The sequence below is a fragment of the Crassostrea angulata genome, chromosome 5 (assembly GCF_025612915.1).
Source record: "Crassostrea angulata isolate pt1a10 chromosome 5, ASM2561291v2, whole genome shotgun sequence".
NCBI lineage: Eukaryota > Metazoa > Mollusca > Bivalvia > Ostreida > Ostreidae > Magallana > Magallana angulata.
The window spans coordinates 56,296,224-56,314,864 of record NC_069115.1 but is presented as its reverse complement, the minus strand read 5'-3'; the positions used below and the strand labels follow the sequence as shown (position 1 = coordinate 56,314,864).

The following is an 18,641-nucleotide window of genomic DNA, read 5'->3' as shown; positions in this document are numbered from 1 at the left end:
ACGTTCAACCATACCTTTAATTTTTAAGCCCCGAAATATTTAGTGACCCCCCCCCCCCCTTTGCCCGTGACATAATAAACCAATCCTATATACAATGGCATCCAGGTTTACACAGACGACTGATGAGAAAGGTGCAAAATTAGAGAATAAACCTATAAATTTAATTGCTATATATTATTTTTTGTTGTTTACATATCAAACTTTAGGTCCTTGACAAAACAAAACACTTATTAGGTTTGTTACTGACTGTTTACAGAAATTTGTGGTGTTGGTAAAGTCCAAAGAACTAGAAGGCGAGGCAGAGCCGAGCCTTCTTTGGACTTTACCAACCCAACAGTTTCTGTAAACAGTCAGTAACAAACTTAATAAGTAATATTCTATTGATATTCAGAAATGATAAACAACATACTCCATAGGACATTTTTATTGGACGGATCCATAACCTGTACAATTCACTTCTGTCAACATAATTTTGTTTCCCTCTTTACACTTGATAAACAATACATAGACATATAAAAACAATGACAATTCCATATCACAGACAATGACAGTCATACAGAGTAAAAATAAAGGGCAACACAAGATTTACAGAGTATAAATAAAGGGCAATACAAGATTTGTCTCTACAAAACCTTGTCACAAATATAAGGCCGGAATATGTATCAACAGGTATACATATCTACAAAGTTTGAATTTGATGGTTATAAAAAATTTAGTTTGACTGCTTTTAATGGTGCAAAGTTGAGTGTGTTGTCAGCTGTTATCAAAGGTAGACAACTCTTGTTACAGAATTACAAACGGAGCACCTTAATTTTAGCCAATGCACTATTACAATTCAGATGAACTCTTTGTATCACAAAAAACATCAGTAAAGCTTCAATATATCTAGCGGATCACACCATCCATGTTTTTGTTGGTTCTATTCCGCGAAGAGCAAAGAATGTTTCTAGTTTATTGTCGAAGTCGCCGGGACGATCATTGGGAGCACGGTACCTCACTGTCATGTTGTCTCCAAGGTAACGGATCAGTTGACATGTTTCCTCAAATTTATGCAATTTTTGTTTGTACTTCTTTCTAACATAGTCTGAACTCTTAGGGTTGTAGGCTGAAATAATAACAGTAGAATGTGACACTGATTGAACTGTCAATTAAACTTTATAAGATATTTCTAGTAATCAAATTTCTAATCAAGAAAAAATCATTAAAAATCATTGTCCAAGCAATAAAACATTGTATTTTAAGATATAAAACTGAGACATTTTTCAATGGGCTGCCAAAACTATGTATCCCCCCACTAGCAAGTTCGATTGTCTAGATATAATGTATCATGCAGCAATGTTCAAGACCAATGAAATTCTGAAACAATAGATTGTCCGTGCTTACCTTTGAGATGATAGGCGACATACATGAGGGCGGAGCGACTGGAGCTGAGGAAGGGGTATTTGGGCTTGAAGTTACCACAGGCGGTGAGGGCCTTGACCAGCGCGGTGGCACACGACTGCTCCATGTAGCCCAGCATGGGTAGGCCTGTAGTGGGGAGGGGCTCCTTGGCCGGGGGCAGCTTGTGGGGCAACTTCAAGTCAAAGTACTTTTCAGGGGTCCTTAAGAAAAATATACATACAATTAAAGTACACATACTTCTTGGGGGTCCATTTAAAAAATTGATTCATCATAAATCTTCTTGTGGCTCCTGGTACATTATCATTGAATTTCTGAAGGGTTTTTGACAAAAAGAATAAAAAGATTGTCTGCTTACTTCATGAACTTCAAAAGCTTCTCTTCAGATTCACAATAGAAAAATTTTCCTCTGTATTCAGCGATGAATTCAGCATGTCCAGGGACAATTGCCTCATATCTACAAATAATGAAATATGATAAAAACAACTTATAAGACAGTAAAATTTTGTACACAGTAAAATACATGCAATGGTTAAAGCAAACAAGTTTAAAGTAAATTCATGCTAACACTGAAGTCAGTTTCATTTCCCATAGCTTCAAAAATATTATGAACTTATCCAGTTGAACAAAATGCCCAAACTTTTTAATGAATAAAAATCTGACCCTAACTGATGTGTTAAGGATAAATCAATTTTGTAAAACCTATCCTTATTGTGAATCTTCACAAGACATTGTTCCTACCTGCAGTGTCCGTCCAGGAAGGTGACCGGGCAGTACCCCAGCAGCTCTATCTCCTGGGAGGCCTTCACCTCAGCCGGAACATGTCGGACGGGGAGAAGCTCAGGGGCAGGGAGCTTGTTGGGGGCCAGAGGGGGGACATATCTCTCTGGGTCGGACAAGAACAGCTCCAAGGCTTTTTGGTCAGCCATTTTATAATAATGTCCTACAGAAAAGATACCATTTTAATACACTGTACATGCAACAACTGCAAACCACAGAAAAATTGTTCATACTAATAGTTGTGATAATAATATCATAGTTATTGTTATAATAATCATTTTGTATGTTTTCTGAGCATAAGGGGTATATATGTGCACCAGTGTATTGTTTATACAGTAGTTAAGTATCGGTACATAAAAAACAGTAACATTGGTGGAGTTTAATTATGCCAGCATGAAGATATATACAACCAAGGTGTAGGGTATATACCTCTGAACTCGGCGGCAAACTTGAGGGTGACATTGGTGGAGCAGTCAATGAGCTCGTTCTTATCGGCCAGACTGACTGGACAGTACTGTCCAAAGTCTCCCACACGCTGCAGGAACTCGTCAGGGGTGATGCACATGTCAGCAATGGACGCCGCTTGACCTAGAAATTGAAGACAACTTACAGTAAACATTTAAGGATCTGACAACTCTTGTTTGTGTTCTTTAAGGTCATTAATTATTTTAAAAATATTATCAAAATATGTAACAACAAACTGTATTGATAAAGACATGCATATAAACTTGTTTCAGTTTCTTTTTTAAGCTCACCATACTGATGCAATATGTTATTAAAAAAAAGTTATCATTATGATTATATGAAATGCAGTCTTTCCAGATAAACCCTGTGTAGTTAACACTAAACACACCATCTGCGATCCTCTTGAGATAGGTCTGTATCTGTGACACGCTTTTCTTGGAGATGTCGAGGGCGGCGTTCCACACCCACCACTTGGAGCGCTCGCCGCTGACCAGCTCGTGGTTCATGTGTTCCTTCTTGTACCACTCCTTGACTGCGCCGACTTCCTTATTATATGCCGCCAGCTTCACCGCCAGAATCTGGGAACTGTCGTGTAATGGAAGAGTTCTGAAAGACAAATTAAATCCAAATTCTTTATCTATGTACATGTTCTTGTCTCTATGAAACTTTTTCAAGGATATTTTTCCCACAAATCTACAAGCATCATTCAAAACAGCATTCTTGGAATTGAAATGAAAAAAAATCTAATAGCACATTATTAAGATTCTATTCTATTACACATTACTATTTTTTCTTCTTCTTTCTACAATGAAATTTAACTTGTAAAGGTATATAGTACAAAGTGAATGAGGCGTGTCTTCGAGCGACTGACCTTGAGGGAGAGATGCGGTCCTTCATCCCCCGTACCATCACCTCCTTGCTGTCCATCACCAGCTCGATGACCCGGACCGGAATGATGTTACACTGGGTCATCAGCTCCACCTGCTTCTTGGTCTGAGGGTAGCCGTCCAACACGTACCTGGGGAGAGGCAGTCAGATTAAATACCACTAGATATATATACATGTAATATTGTCACAACCTCTTATGTATATACTTTGACAGGTATATGGATTATGAAACCCTTTCATTACAGTGCATGTAAATTTATCAGTCCAGAATCAATAATTAAAATTTAGGCTAAGACATATGTACTGAAGATTCGTTATTTTATGCGCATATTTAATTCCATGATGCAACCGTTTTCCATCAAATTGCAAGAACATAAATTACGAATGCTGAATTTTTATCATTGTTTCATGTAGTTTACATGTGTCTAAAATTTGCGAAATGTGGTTTTATTAGGAATTTACAGTATCTGTGTTATTTTTAATTTTAACCAAAACACACTGAACACAATTTTATTGCCCTCAGCTGACTGTTGGCTGAGACTGGCTTTGAGTACTCACCCTCGGGTCTGACACCTCATGTCCATCAGACAGATGTCCAGCGCCTGCACGGCCAGCTCGTCCGGCACCGTCAGTCCCTTGATCAGGTGCTTGGTGATGGCCTTGGCCAGGTCAGTCTTGGGCTGCTCCATTAGCACCCTCCTCATGGCCTCACCGATGGACAGTCGAACCAGGCCGTACTCACTCACAAACCTGTTGGCCACTGTAGAGCAAGACAAATACATGATTAGATGGTAGATACAGACAGTATACAAACAATACAAAGCAAACAGTATAGAAAAATTGCCAAAGTGAAAGATAAACAGGCTCCGGAACAACAAAACTTAGACAAGCTCTCTTTTGGTCTCAGGTCAATATGAAAAAAGAAAGTGAGCTCATATAAATTTCATGGCTCGAGGGTCAGACTAGGACTTGTTGGATTCTTGACAGTACTCCTGTATCCTTGGATGAAACTTGGTGGCTTATACAGGTTCATACTTACATGCAAAATTGCGCATCTTTCTCTGCATGAGAGAGATAAGGTACATGCAGTGTTGTCTGAGTTTCTCTACAGAAGAGATAGGTACTTACATGCTGTTTTGCCGGACTTTGGAGGTCCAACGATGCTCAGTCTGATGGGGACCACAGGTCTGGAGATGTTCTGGGTCAGATACAACATGGGGTTCTTAGAGAATTCCTCTCTGGCCTGGGGGGTGGACAGGAAGTAGATGTGTTGCCGATAGATACAGGGGTATGTACTATATCCGAGACCATTCATTGGCTGAATCACATCTCCATCATAAAGCTGCAAAAGGATCGTTTGTTTGATCATTCATCAAAATAAAATATCCTGAATGATAATTACAGGCAAATCTCGCCCTTGTCGTCTAGCCGAAAAGTTGCTTACCTTAACAGGACACCACCTGCCGAACTTGCTGGGCTGTTTGTATCCGGTCTGAAGCATCTTATTGGCCAGCCTCTCACTGATAGGGTAGACTCGCTCAAACATGCTGTGTCTGAACTCAATGAACGGCTTTAGGCCTTTAGACATAGTGTACCTCACAATGTGGGGCTTCCTGCCTCCCTCCACAGTGACCCGCGGCACCGAGATTTCCTCCAGAGTTTCCTACAAAAAAATACAAGAAATGCCTTTCTAATTATTTAATTAACCACCAACAAGCTGATTGATGCTTGCATATTTTGATTCTGTCCAGACAGATACAGTATGAGAGCCTGACCTGAACAGCGGCGAGTTTGTTGGTGTCATTGTCGTACACCTCATTGAGGTCATTCCTCATCCTGTCTGTGGCATCTTCCTCCTGCTCTTCTTCCTCTTCTTCTTCCTCCTCTTCCTCCTTAACAAATAAAAAATAAATTTTATTTATATTTATTCGTAACAAAATTAAGTTTTTCCCTATAATTTTTTAATGTACTTTTTTTTTCTGAATCTCATCCTCCAGATTTACAATGCATTGATTTAAGTGAAACTATTATCAAAGCCTACCTCAAACTCCTCAGCCAGCTGAGCCTCAATGTCTACCTCCTCCTCTTCCTCTTCTGCTTCTTCCTCTTCCTCCTCTGCTTCTTCATCCTCACCATCCTCCCTTGCAGCAGCCTTCTCTGCGGCCCTCTCCTTCCTTCGCTCTTCCTGTTCTTTCAAGAGCTCCTCTCTCCTCTTCTGAATTGCTGCTTCCTATGATTGAGATTAAGGAAATCATAATTTGTGGGATCCTACTTTTCATGAGTTTACAAAATGTTGTTGACATGAATTTTTAAAAAATCTGCTTTCATATTTCACAGAGGATATTTTTGTAATATACAATCGTTTTATCAAACGAAGTGCACATTTACCCTTTTCTTCTGGGCCTTTTCCTTCTTCTTGCGTTTCTTCTCCAACCTCTTGTCTCTCTTCACTCTCCATTTATCTAGTTTTGGAGGCAGAAGGCGCGCGATGACATCACTATCCTCCACATTAAGGATGAGGGCTGCGTCTGGGAACAGACCCATTTCTGCCATGTATTTAGCCTCCTCACTGGTTCTGGGGAATCCCTCCAGAATAAAACCTGTTGACCTGTCAAAGAATGAAACATGATGTGTTTAACTATCATACACTCAGTTCTACACCAGTACTCCTAAGAGCTTTATCAAGTTTTGTTTTCTAGTATGTTGCAATATTTGCATAAATGAAGTACAAGTATCCATCAGGGTTTTTATTTGCATATATCATTTGTTTTTTTGAAATAAAAAATTAATCACAAAAAACGAAAAAAGAAATTCTATCAAAGATCCCTAATTCTGGCCCTTTGACCTACTTGAATGGTTCTTTGTTCCACCAGGCGGGGAGGATTGTGTCCAGTACCTCAGCAGGGAGAGGTTCGTCCGACTCCAGGTTGGACTTGATGGCCTCCTCCTCCTCTGTATACTCCACTTCCTCCTCCTCTTTCTCCTACATAGACCACACAGTTAAACACATTAGTTAACATTACAGTAGCCATTGAACATCTACAGTGAAGACTGTCATCTAATTACTCAAACATTCCTCTTTCTCTCATAAAGACCAAAAAAATTAGCAAAATAAAATTTTCCTTAAACATTTCATTGTGAACCCTGTAAAAGAAGGCAAATTACTGACCTCCTCTCCCCCTTCTTTACTCTCAGAGGGCTCAGCGGGTTTCTCCACTGGGTTACCATCAGGGTCAGTGATAGCAGCCTCATCTTCATCCTCTTCTCTAAAAATAGATACCCAATGTTACCCACTTTTATCAAACAACCTACATGGAGTTATGTCTTTCTATCTTTTAAAGGGGATAAATAAAGAATGCATTCATAGTAAAATATAGTAACAGCAAATACGAATAATAAATGAATTCATGCTTACACCAATGTCAGGTTCATTCCCCTTATGACTGGTTAATGTCATTATATTTTACATTTTGCAAAACATTCCTAGGTATTTTTTAAAATTTGTTTAGGTTCCATGACTTACGGTTCCTCTGGTTCTTCTTGGTTGTCTTCCTCGTACTCTGGTCCGATCTTCTTCCTGGTTTTGGCGATGATCAGCTCCTGAAGCCTGTCTTTGAATGAGATGTGGAACAGACCCAGCTTCTTGGCCAGCTGTCTGCCATGGAGGGTCTTACCGGCACCTCTTGCTCCCAGGATCAACAAGCGCACTGGAGGGGGCTGCATAGGAAGAATTTAGTTGTTGATAAAAATGAATTATTTGAACTAAAAATTATATCCTAATGTCCAAGAATGTAAATTGCACAATAAAAGTCAACTTCAGAATGATTTCAATTTGAATGTAAAGTTCCATCTAATTTATGGGCCCGCATTCTTGTGCATGTAACCTTACGACAGACTTACATCCAGTGGGGAGTGTTTGGGGAGGAACTCGGTGGGATTGGTCAGGAACTTTTCCCGCGCCTCTGTCGTGGAGAAGTAGTACACCTTCTCTCTGTACCTGGACGCAACCTCAGGATTCCCGGGGTAAAGGACAAAGTTCTCCTTGAGGGCCACCGGACAGAAGTGGTTGGTGTCTCCAAGAGGCTTTTTCTTATTCCTGTTGGGGTCTTCCTCCTACAAGGGAAATGTATCCTTTTTATTTTTCTAAACAACCTTATAGTATTTTGTACAATGAGGTTATGTGCTTTTTTTGCTATATTCTGGAGTTATCTCCCTTTGAACTGACCTCTTCACCTCCTTCTTCCTCCTCTTCTTCGGCTGCTGCAGCATCAGCTTCCATGTCTTCCTCCTCCTCATCCACATCAGCACCCTGGTACTCCCAGCCAGAGTACAGGAAAGGCTCTGTAAATGAAATAAAGTGTAATGTAATGATACAAACCAATTACACCGAGAGTACAGGAAAGGCCCTGTAAATAAAATGTAATATGATTCTCCACAACTTGATTTATAAACATAATCATGCAGGAAAGACCTAGTAAATCCAATTTTAATCACATAGAAAGATTACAGATAGATTACAGGACATCAAATTTAATGTAAGTTTACAAAACAATTACAGCAAGAGTAAAGGAATGACCCTGTAAATTAAATTTAATGTATTTATTATATACAGTTACAAGGTACTGAAGATAAATTTTAAGAACCTTTATTGATAAATTTAATTTCACCAGTCTTTAGCTTAAAGCTAGACTGCAATGTAAAACATGTTATAGCTGTCTCACTTACTCTCAATGTTCTCTATGGACTCCTTGAACACTTCCTCCACAGCCTTGTCTTCAAACTCAATGGTAATCGGCTCGATGCTGCTTCCCCCGGCGATGGCACCAAGCACGTTCTGGAACTCTCGGTCAAACTCCTTCTTCTTCTCCTTAAACTCCTCCATTTCTGGTCCAGTTGGAAGTTTCTAAATCGATTAGGAAATACTGACTAAAGATTTTTCCACAGAATCAATTTTTAACAAGTTTAAACAAATCATTGGTTGGTTAAGAATAACTGATAAGATTTGATTGTTTTTGGCAGTCACAGTATGATGTGGATTTGTTTGAGAGCTACAATGAGATTGTACTCACATTTTCATCCTCCTGTATCCTGACCCCGGCCTTTGACCCCTCTTCATCACCGGTGGAGGAGGGGGCTGGCTCAATGGTCTTGGTTTCCTCAACCTCCGACTTCAATTCTTCTTCCTCTGTAAAATTAAGGTAAAATGAGTATATGGATATAGAAAAAATTAAATATTGCAGAAAATTTTTAATTAAATCTTTTGTTTTTATACTGTATTATAATAAAAACGAGCAAATAAAATAAATGATACAAACATTTGGAGCAAATCACCTTTGAATACATATACATGTACAAAGAAAATAATAATTTCGATCCAGCTAAATCCAATTTTAAAGAAATATTTTACAAGGTAGATAAGTATTTGAGGCAATAAAGAAAAATTACTTTACATATAAAATATTTTAAAGCAAAGAGGACAGAAAAAATGAAAATAATATCACAGTGCGTAACAAAAAATTGAAGTTTTCAAATCAAAATATTAAAGAGGTTTTCATTTATCAAATGATCTAAATTCTTTTTAAAATATATGCATTTCAATTTCTAATACATACAGGATAAAGTGCATAGTGTATGATAATTTAACCTCTGTGAAGCAATTGTTGCTAGATCAATGAGACTAATAAAATTAAATGATAAGTCTGCATGCAAAATAAATCATTTGTCATTGATAGCTATTTTTGTCAAAGTTAGTACATGTACAAGGTATATAATAAATAAGCCTAACATTGTGAAGATGGCATGGCAGTGCGATTGATATATTTTCTTTATCAGCAAACATATAGTATTAAAAGTGGAACCATATACATCTAAAGTAAAAACATGCAAAATCATGCATATAATTCAATTGTGACATCAACTATATATAACATATAAAATATAATGTAAATGTGAATAAATAAATTTCAACTTAAATCTGAAATAAATACTGTGAAGCATACATGTAAAGCGATTAAGTCTTGTGATAACTGTAAGCGAATATGAAATAGAAATGAGGTCGTTACGACACAAACCTGAGGCTGACGACGGCGATGGAGAGGGGGAGCTTGTATCTACCAACATAATCAACCATCAGTATGACAGTTACTCACTGACCAATCGACAGTTACTTACTGACCAATCATCAGTTACTCACTGACCAATCGACAGTTACTCACAGACAAATCAACCATCAGTATGACAGTTACTCACTGACAAATCAACCATCAGTATGACAGTTACTCACTGACAAATCAACCATCAGTATGACAGTTACTCACTGACAAATCAACCATCAGTATGACAGTTACTCACTGACCAATCAACAGTTACTCACTGACCAATCGACAGTTACTCACTGACAAATTAACCATCAGTAATGACAGTTACTCACTGACAAACCTATACTCAGGGCCAGAGACTTGTTCTCACAATTAACAGCATGTAATGATACTATATATTCTACTGTCTTGTGACAAAATAATAGAGCCTGCTAGCATGATCATGCCTTTCTTTATGAATCTAAATGCTATCTAACTTTGTTTACATGACATGAATGGAATAGACAGATGACAACACACACATCGTCACAACATTAGAGAAAAAAGACAGTTACAGAGTGGGAACCACCGAGTGAGGCGTGACCCTTACCTTTGGCAGGCTCTGCTGCCTCCTCCTTCTCTGCTTCCTCAGTCTTCTCCTCAACCTCTTCCTCTTCCTCACCCTCTTCAGCTGTCTCCCCACCTGAGGTCAAAAAGGTCAAGCAAGTGCAAACAGACTGCAAGTGATCAGTTTTCTGTGGTTTTGTTACGAAAGCAATTCCCGATTTTATTTTTTCTTAATGCAGTTGAATCGGGTACTGAACCAAACACAAGTGTATGTATGTGCTTGCATCACCAAGATTTTGAGGTGATCTCAATTCTTGCAACTTGATATGATAATGTCACTTAGTCTACATGAATAACTTAACGCTGATGATGATTTCTTGATGCTCAGAATCTAAACGTCTGGATACTGTAGATTTGTATGCTTGGATACTTAACTATACACATTATGTACATTAGAAAATGAATGAATAAATACGGAAGAATTAGTACTGATCTAGGGGGAGGTAACTGACCTGCTCCTTCCTCTCCCTCCTCTTCAGCCAGTTTCCTCAGTCTCTCCTCCTCAGCTGCCTTCCTCGCAGCCTCTTCTGCTGCTTTTCTCTCCTCTTCCTCAATCCTCCTGTAGAAAGAAAACAACATTAGCCTTAAAAACAAATTCTTATATTATATACCCGCTAAGCCCTCCTACAAAAAAAAAGAAACGAATTCTTGACTTGATCTCACTAGCTGCCTACCTCCTCTCCTCCTCAATGGCCCTCTTCTTACGCTCCTCTTCCTCCTTACGTGCCTGGATTTTGGCATCGATCTCCTCCTTGTTCATGTGGTAGTAGCGCTGTAACAGGAACTCGCTGTTCTCCTTGTCCTGTAACACTATGACGTCATCAGGCAGCACATTCTTCTCTATACACATGTTCATCTGATCTCTGGTCTTTGGGAAGTTATCCAGAATCCAGCCACCATGTCTGATAAAACAATGTCAACCAGCAAATTAATCAGAATTGCAAATTATGGAATAAGATGAATAATTCTCTAATCATGTATATACTGTAGATTCCTATTTAACCGCGAGGAATTAATATCCGCGTAAAATCGCGAGAAGCACCCTTCGCGGATTTTAAAACCTCGCTATTATTTTCTAAGAGTTCAAAACTATAAGAAATAAGGATGGAAATTCCGTGTTCGCGATTTTATATTCTCGCGATTTGATCCAAAACCACCAGATTGCGGAATTAAGTACTCGCGTAATATAAGGAATTTACAGTATTCAGAAGTTTTGTTTTATTACACGTATATTCTAATATCTTGTACATGTATTTCAATTTTACAACATAGTTTTGCTGTCATGGTAAAGCAAATAAAACATGATTACAAGAAATTCATGCTCACAGCCCATTGGCAAAAAGTTGGATTCTCCAAAGTTTAAAAATGTATTATGAACTCATTGGATATAATGACTTAAATTTAAAACATATAAAACTGTCTGTCCCTGTTGCTTTTCATTCCCATCTTTTACTGTAATAATGCTAATCATATTACATTGTATAAAAAAGTTATACAAAGTTTTACTGCCAGGGTCCTTGACACTTACATGGGTCCCTCTGGGCCCTTCTCCCTCAGCTCTTTCTCGGCGTCCTTGATGGCCGTCTCTAGGACCTCGATGTACACCTCCGGGGGCAGGCTGATCTGATGCTCCTCGGCCAGCTTCATGGCAGCCTCCACCATCGTGATGACCTCTGGGTGGGTCTCGTCCACCTCGGGGACCGGTGGGGGTGCCGGGGGCTCCGAGGATGTGGTGATCTCAGACTTCTCCTCGGCCCTGGCATCCTCAGCTTTCTCCTCACCGCCCTCCTCAGCTGGCTTATCCTCCTCCTCAGTGTCTGAATAAAGATATGAGCAGTCCAATTAGTCATACATAATTATAGTATAAAGTCCATATAATCCACCAGATGCCTACATTACTACATGTAAACTTTATGTATATCAGTAATGCATATAGTGATTAGTAAATATAATAGAGAGTTTTATAATCCACCTGATATATCGTCAATAAACTACAATATGCAATACAATGCATAAATTGATTTGCTACAGAAACTATAAAGATTTATTGTGATTTATAGTACTAAACTTGAAGTGTCATAGAAAATCAATGAAAACATTTTTCAAATGAAATATTAAGAACAAAATGCAGTCTGAAAGATAAAAAACTAAGGAAGCAATGAGTAAAAATCCATAAAGTTAAAAAAAATAAAACAGAATTTGAAATTCTAACTTGGTAAATTGTTAGTTTAGCACACATTATGAAGTTTTTATGTTTTGAAGAGAATCATATTTGATTTACAATGGTAGACTAGTCTTTGGATTAGAGTTACATAAAAGAACAGTTAATATCTAGCTGTAAGAGAAGTCATGAACTAAAACTGGATTTTAGGAAATCTCTAATACAAGTTAATAGAAAGCAATGAAACAGCTAAATAAAGTAAGATTGTATCAGTCAACAGAAAACTGCCACCAACCCAGAACAAGGCTAAAGGAAACAAGAGAACATTAACAGGTCATTCATGTTAAACTAGGAAGCAGCAAGGCTAATACAATGAAGCCAGAAAGCGCTACAAGATCAGAGCCACGCTGCCGACCTTTGACCTCCTTAGTCTCCTCCCCTTCCTCTGGCTTTGTTTCCTCCTTTGGCGATTCTTCGCTTTTTTCCTCGCCCTCTTTAGCCACGCTTGTGTCAGTAGCACTGGGATCTAGTACAGACAAACTCACAAACTTAGAGCCCTCTCAGATAAACAGGAATATTTAAGCTCAGGTGACTACCATCTTTTTTGTTAACATTATAGCAATGAATAAATATAAAATACTACTGGTATTTGATCTTGTTCATTTATAAAAAAAAAAAAAAATGAAAATTCATAAGACAGTCAGAAAGTCAAAATTTTTGCATGCAAATTAACAAGAGCTATAATACAGCTAAAACAGGTCAAAACTGAAAAGGAAAATTCAAAGTTGAACTTCTGAAATAAAATCTCAAGATTTGAAACTTTATAGTAAGAAATACTGAAATGAATTATTTAATATTATAAGAGAATTGTTAATTCTCTTGTATGCCTTAATTTGTTATACCACTAAAATCATTCTCAAAGTCTGAAAATAAGACATGTTTATGGGTGTAAATGAAGAGTTGCATAACATACATTCTTAGTAAATTGACATGCATGTTTAATTGACTCAGGCAGTGCTTTCAAGAGATGCATTGAAAGTGAAAAGGGCAAATATAACAGGAATAAAAAAACATGCAAGAAAAGCATGGATAAAGTTTAATGCCTAATTACCTGTATAAGAGGCATCTATCAAAATGTTAAAGGAGACCCTTTTTTGTAGTAATTGATTAAGGTAAAAAGGTAAAGCCATATTTAATGTATTGCTTAATTTACAATACAAGGCTGAAAGAGGATGGTATATAAATGGAGAGAAATTTATGAGGAATATAGGCATGGAGACCAGGTATAAGCATAGACGGAGCATAGATGGAGCGTAGATGGAGTAGCTAGATCTGTTCTCACCTTCCTCTTTCTCGTCACCACTTTTGCCTTCCTCATCTAATCAGAGTCAAACAAACGTTTACTACATGAACTACACTAGTAATCTACTAACAATACGAACAATATGTACTTGGAGGATTTAACGTTATCAACACAATTTACACACTTGGTTTACTTGCTATAAGGAGATATATGTTTTAGCCTTTTTGATGGTAAATTTCTCTTAGCCATAAAAAGGGAGAAATTATACTTGAAAGTAAATCAGTTACTGGAAATATTGCTGAAAATTTAAAAAAAGAATAATTTATTAACTTTAAAATGTGTCAGAAGTTTCTGGAGAAATAGATTGAAAGGGTATTTAAACTGTCACAACATTAAGAATGGGAAGAAAAAAGTAGTTGAAAATAGTGGAAAATATGGAAGGTAGTTCAAAGTAGTGGAAATTAAGGATTGATAAAAGTTGTCCAGATTAACACAGTGAGAAGACAGACATGCAGTGAGGACTAGCATGCAGGAGTTGTCTACCTTCTTCAGCTTCCTCCTCCGCCTGTTGGGCGGCCAATTCCGCCGCAGCAGCCTCTGTAAACAGTAGGTTAAGGTCATCATATACATATTTATTAATACTAATAATGGTGGTGTGTTAAAGTTGGGAGTTAACAAAGAAACTTATCTACTACCGGGTAATTCCTTTTGGACACCTTTGATAAGTCTAATCCCTACAACAATTTTGACCTCACGAATCAATTAACCTTTGGCTATAGATAAATGTTTGACCTCTCTCACCTTCAGCCTCCCTAGCTGCCTGCTCAGCCTCCATTTTTTCTTTGATCTTCATCTTGACAGTTGAAATAGCATTCTCTGTGGCTTCCTTCTTCTGCTCTGCTAAGTATTTCTGCTTCTCCTCCTCCATCTTTGGTTTTATCAACACATCCATATCCAACACCTACAGAAAAACCCAATTTCAATCATTCAACAAAACCCTAAAAAGAAATGTATCTAAAAACTGCCTTATATTCAGAACCCAAACACATTGATATAAAAAGATTTAATTTACCTTAGCACCATATTTCTGAGCCAGCAGGTGAGCCAGGGTGGTTTTACCAGCCAGAGGGGCTCCCAGTATGGCCAGTTTACAGGGTGGGCGGGGCTGTGGGGCCATCAAATAGGGGCGAGGATTCTTCAAAAATTTCTCCATAGCCTCAGCACTTGATAAAACGTAGATCTTGTCCAAAAAGCTACAACAAGATGACAGACAATAAAAGTTTGATAATTTATGAAAGTTAGCACAGAATTTATTTTTTTTATCATTACATGTTTTTACTGATTATTCATTACCTGACGGCAAATTCTGGTTTTCCAGGAGTAATGTCCCCTTCATATAATGCCACTGGACAGTTCCTTAGCCAGCGGCTCCTTCTCCATCTGAATCTGGGAGCCACCATTTGTTTAGGGGCCAGTGACCTCATTAATTCATCTGTCTCAATCTCCTCCGGGATTTCCTCATCCTCCGGGTCCTGTAACCGGATCGGAACGGCTGCTGGCCTCAGGACAAAACAGTTCAAGCGAGACATCAGTTGCTGAAAAAATTATAATAAATACAGTATTTGGCTGTTGAAACTGTGCAAGCCAACATATCTATTAATAAATTCCTGGCATGCAGTATAAGCAGATTTTCTGTTAAGTGCATATTTTTGGCTTAATATTCAATTACAAAAAATTGCATTTTGTATCACTATATCATCTTCAGAAACAAAACAAAAAAGCAGCAATACGTACAGTACTTAAATTGGCAATAAAAAATGTTTACCCTGAAGAGAGTAGGGACTGTTTGATTTCCATCCAACTCAATTAAATATTGCTGATCGTGATCTGCCATATAATCCTGAAAATAATATTTTTAAAAATGACTCAAAGTTGGAAAACTTATGAAAATCATTGTTCATTACAGACTCACATTAATGAATATAGAGACACAAACCTCTAGAAGCCGCAGCATTTTATTTTTGTATTTGGCAATGTTCCCTACAGCTTGCTCCTCCAAATCCTCAGGGCGACGTAGAAGTCTCTCAAGCACATCTGGAGGAAGTTCTGCAAAGTCTCCATCCTGTAACAGTGAAATATACAATGATAAATACATGTATACACTGCATTATGTAAAGTCATGATATCTTACTAAATCAGCTTCCTTTCTAATTAGTGAAATATACATATACTTTGCAAAATGCAAACACATGGTATACAACAAAAGCAGTTTCCAATCTGAAACAATCAGATCAACATGTAATTTACAGTCATGATACCACAAGGTCAGAGTGGGTGACCCTCACCTCAGGTGTTGCTTCCTCGGCATCCTCTTCTTCCTCTTCCTCACCCTCTTCTTCTCCTTCTTCCTTAATCTATAAAAAACACATCATTCAGTCAGAATTGTTAAATGTGTATATAAAACACCTTGAAAATGGAAAGCAAAAAAATAAACAAATGTCCCCTACCTGCTAAAAAAGAGATGCAACCCTTATGATATTATATATTTTATTATTATGGTTTATATTAATATGTAACCCTAAACTATAGCAATGACCTGTAAGTGGTATTGACTCAAGCTCTAAAATTGTTAGGACTAGAACCTATCTAGAAACATGCTGATTGAGTGTATAAGTACAAGACATGATGGCTTGAAAATATCAGTAGACTCACACATACAAAATACTGATACTCATTGCACTTGTACATCTATATTTGCTGCAGAATCAGTTGATCTGTGTTCTTTTTCTCAAAATACCTACTACATTTACTCTTAAAGTTGTTAACACACAGACATTAATGTTTCTAGACAAATTATTTAATACCACAAGCTTGACATTCATCTAACTGATTATATTGATGGTAAAAGTAAGTTTAGAGTAATGAAACCAATGACTTCAGTTTATGTCTAGTTATGTTTCCTTTAGCATGCAGATACTCACTTCTTTGACAGTTTCTAACTAAGGTTAACAAATCGCAAATCAAGATGAAATATATGATACATAAGAAACTAATATACAGTCTTTATGTAGAAATTAAAAAAATATATAGAATATGTACACCCTATGATCATGATACATATCTAGTGATTAGCAATAGATCCTGACTATTTTATGATACCTCTTTGACAGGTTTTTCTGGGTTGTAGACTTCTTCAGTAAATATTTCCCCAGTCAAGGGGTCCACTTTCTGGCCGATCCTCCTCTTTTCCAAATCTTGATCTGGTATCTATTAGAAGAGTAGTTACCAGTCAACATATGATTTTCATACTTTATACATTGAAATTCACCAATGTGCTAATATTGGCTAAATTATCTGTATTAAAAATGTTTTGACAACAAAAATAAGTGTGCATATTGAAAAAAATTAATCCCAATATATTTCTCTAAATTGGAAATTGGAAATATTTATCTCCTTATAAAACATGAAAAAATACAATGTTTATAAAATAAAGATTTTCTATTTGAGAATGAGTATTAACCTTGATGTTAATGATAAAATCAGGCTTAAGTTTCCAGTTCTTGACGAGTTCTATTTGATCTTGTATTGAGAGGTTCTCCTCAGACAGACAGGGGAAGTCATCAAGCACATAACCTGTGAACGAAGCACGAACAGTGAACGTAACAGACAACATAAAGATTTCTAATGCTGTGTGTGAACGGCCAGCAATGTATAGTGCTTAAATAAAATATTGCAGTTACACATTGAAAGCATTTTATTGGTCTCTTACTGAGCTGACAATTATGTTACAGTACATAGATGTGTGAATATTTCTGTGTAAGAATTGTAAACCTACCATGGTGGGTCACCTCCTGTGAGTTAACTTTTTCTTCAATCATCTTTATCACCATATCCTCTGGAATAGCCTCTCCTCTGACAAGAATCTCCTGGCATTTGTTTCCTGTTTCTGTCATCATGTGTATTTGTTGGTTGATCAGATCAGTGGCTAAACAATCAAATAGCGGTAAATGTATTACATGTATATATATTTAGGGAAAAAAACATGCATATATGGTAATTAACAACACATTTGAAGATATCTCATGGAAATCTATGTTTAACAAAATGATCAATGTAAAACAACTCTAATCATTTAAAGGCGAGCTATATTATTCAATTCTTACGATTTATTAATTCGCATTTCCACTCTGAGGCAAGTCTTCTGGCCAGACTTGTTTTCCCTGAGCCCGGCTTTCCAATTATGATAAAGCAAGTTGGTTTGGAGTGCAGAAATCTTAATTCTGTCTATAAAACAAAATGGTATAACACAAAAAAGTAAGATATATATATGACATTCTATCGTTTCACTTTTGTAATAAGCTTAATTTTTATCAATCTACATTGAATAGTGGTGTATTTTGTTTGCTTTGCCAGATACAGTAAAGCAGAGTACCTCATCCTCATTGTAGGGATCAATCATTAGCTCCTTGTCCCGGAGAAGTGCATCAAGATCTGAATCTGTTGGCACTTTGGACTGATCAACACTGACAGCATCCATATTAATCACTTTGGGATCTTTAACATCTGTCCCTCCTGCATCTGTCAGAGCTGATGGCGTCTTAAAAAACCAAAAACAATGAATTTTATAGTGAGTACAGTAAAATTGTCACCTTTTATACCAAGCAACAATATGATATTTTGCTAATTTTACACTCTTCGACAATAACCCAGTGCTATTTAAAATTCTACATCTTAATGGCGTATTGTTTGTTTTACATGTATAAAAGATATTTTTGTTAAACCTCATCCAATACATTTTAACTTCCTAATTTGATTTTACTCGCATTAAGTCATCTTCTTTGTCAACTATACAGAAGAAATAATAAATACAAATCCATACCTCTGTTTTGTCCGCCATAGCTGTTGGTATCTAAGGAAGTTCGTGAAACTCCGTAACCGGAAA

At 37.2% G+C, this 18,641-nt stretch overlaps 1 protein-coding gene across 6 annotated transcripts; it reads right to left on the bottom strand.

Moving 5' to 3' along the window:
- Positions 1-411: 411 nt before the first annotated feature.
- On the bottom strand, positions 412-18,624 carry LOC128184036 (adenylate kinase 9-like). 6 transcript variants are annotated; one of them, XM_052853325.1, is made up of 41 exons: positions 18,579-18,624; positions 18,132-18,296; positions 17,863-17,983; positions 17,535-17,684; positions 17,220-17,332; positions 16,859-16,966; positions 16,681-16,698; positions 16,045-16,113; positions 15,696-15,821; positions 15,525-15,599; positions 15,053-15,294; positions 14,772-14,952; positions 14,501-14,660; positions 14,243-14,296; positions 13,739-13,774; positions 12,812-12,922; positions 11,764-12,052; positions 10,910-11,137; positions 10,688-10,794; positions 10,219-10,311; positions 9,603-9,641; positions 8,601-8,716; positions 8,257-8,434; positions 7,757-7,872; positions 7,432-7,644; positions 7,055-7,248; positions 6,701-6,797; positions 6,381-6,514; positions 5,920-6,139; positions 5,573-5,761; positions 5,307-5,423; positions 4,976-5,194; positions 4,660-4,873; positions 4,090-4,291; positions 3,515-3,661; positions 3,032-3,249; positions 2,608-2,766; positions 2,140-2,341; positions 1,757-1,855; positions 1,384-1,601; positions 412-1,105 (listed from the first exon to the last, which is right to left on the bottom strand). In XM_052853325.1, exons 1-41 carry the CDS (start codon positions 18,594-18,596, stop codon positions 894-896), a joined length of 5,967 nt encoding a protein of 1,988 aa, XP_052709285.1. In that variant the 5' UTR covers positions 18,597-18,624; the 3' UTR covers positions 412-893. The 6 variants fall into 6 exon arrangements, with proteins under 6 accessions (XP_052709285.1, XP_052709288.1, XP_052709287.1 ...); XM_052853328.1 differs by lacking the exon at positions 9,603-9,641; XM_052853327.1 differs by lacking the exon at positions 13,739-13,774.
- Positions 18,625-18,641: the final 17 nt, after the last annotated feature.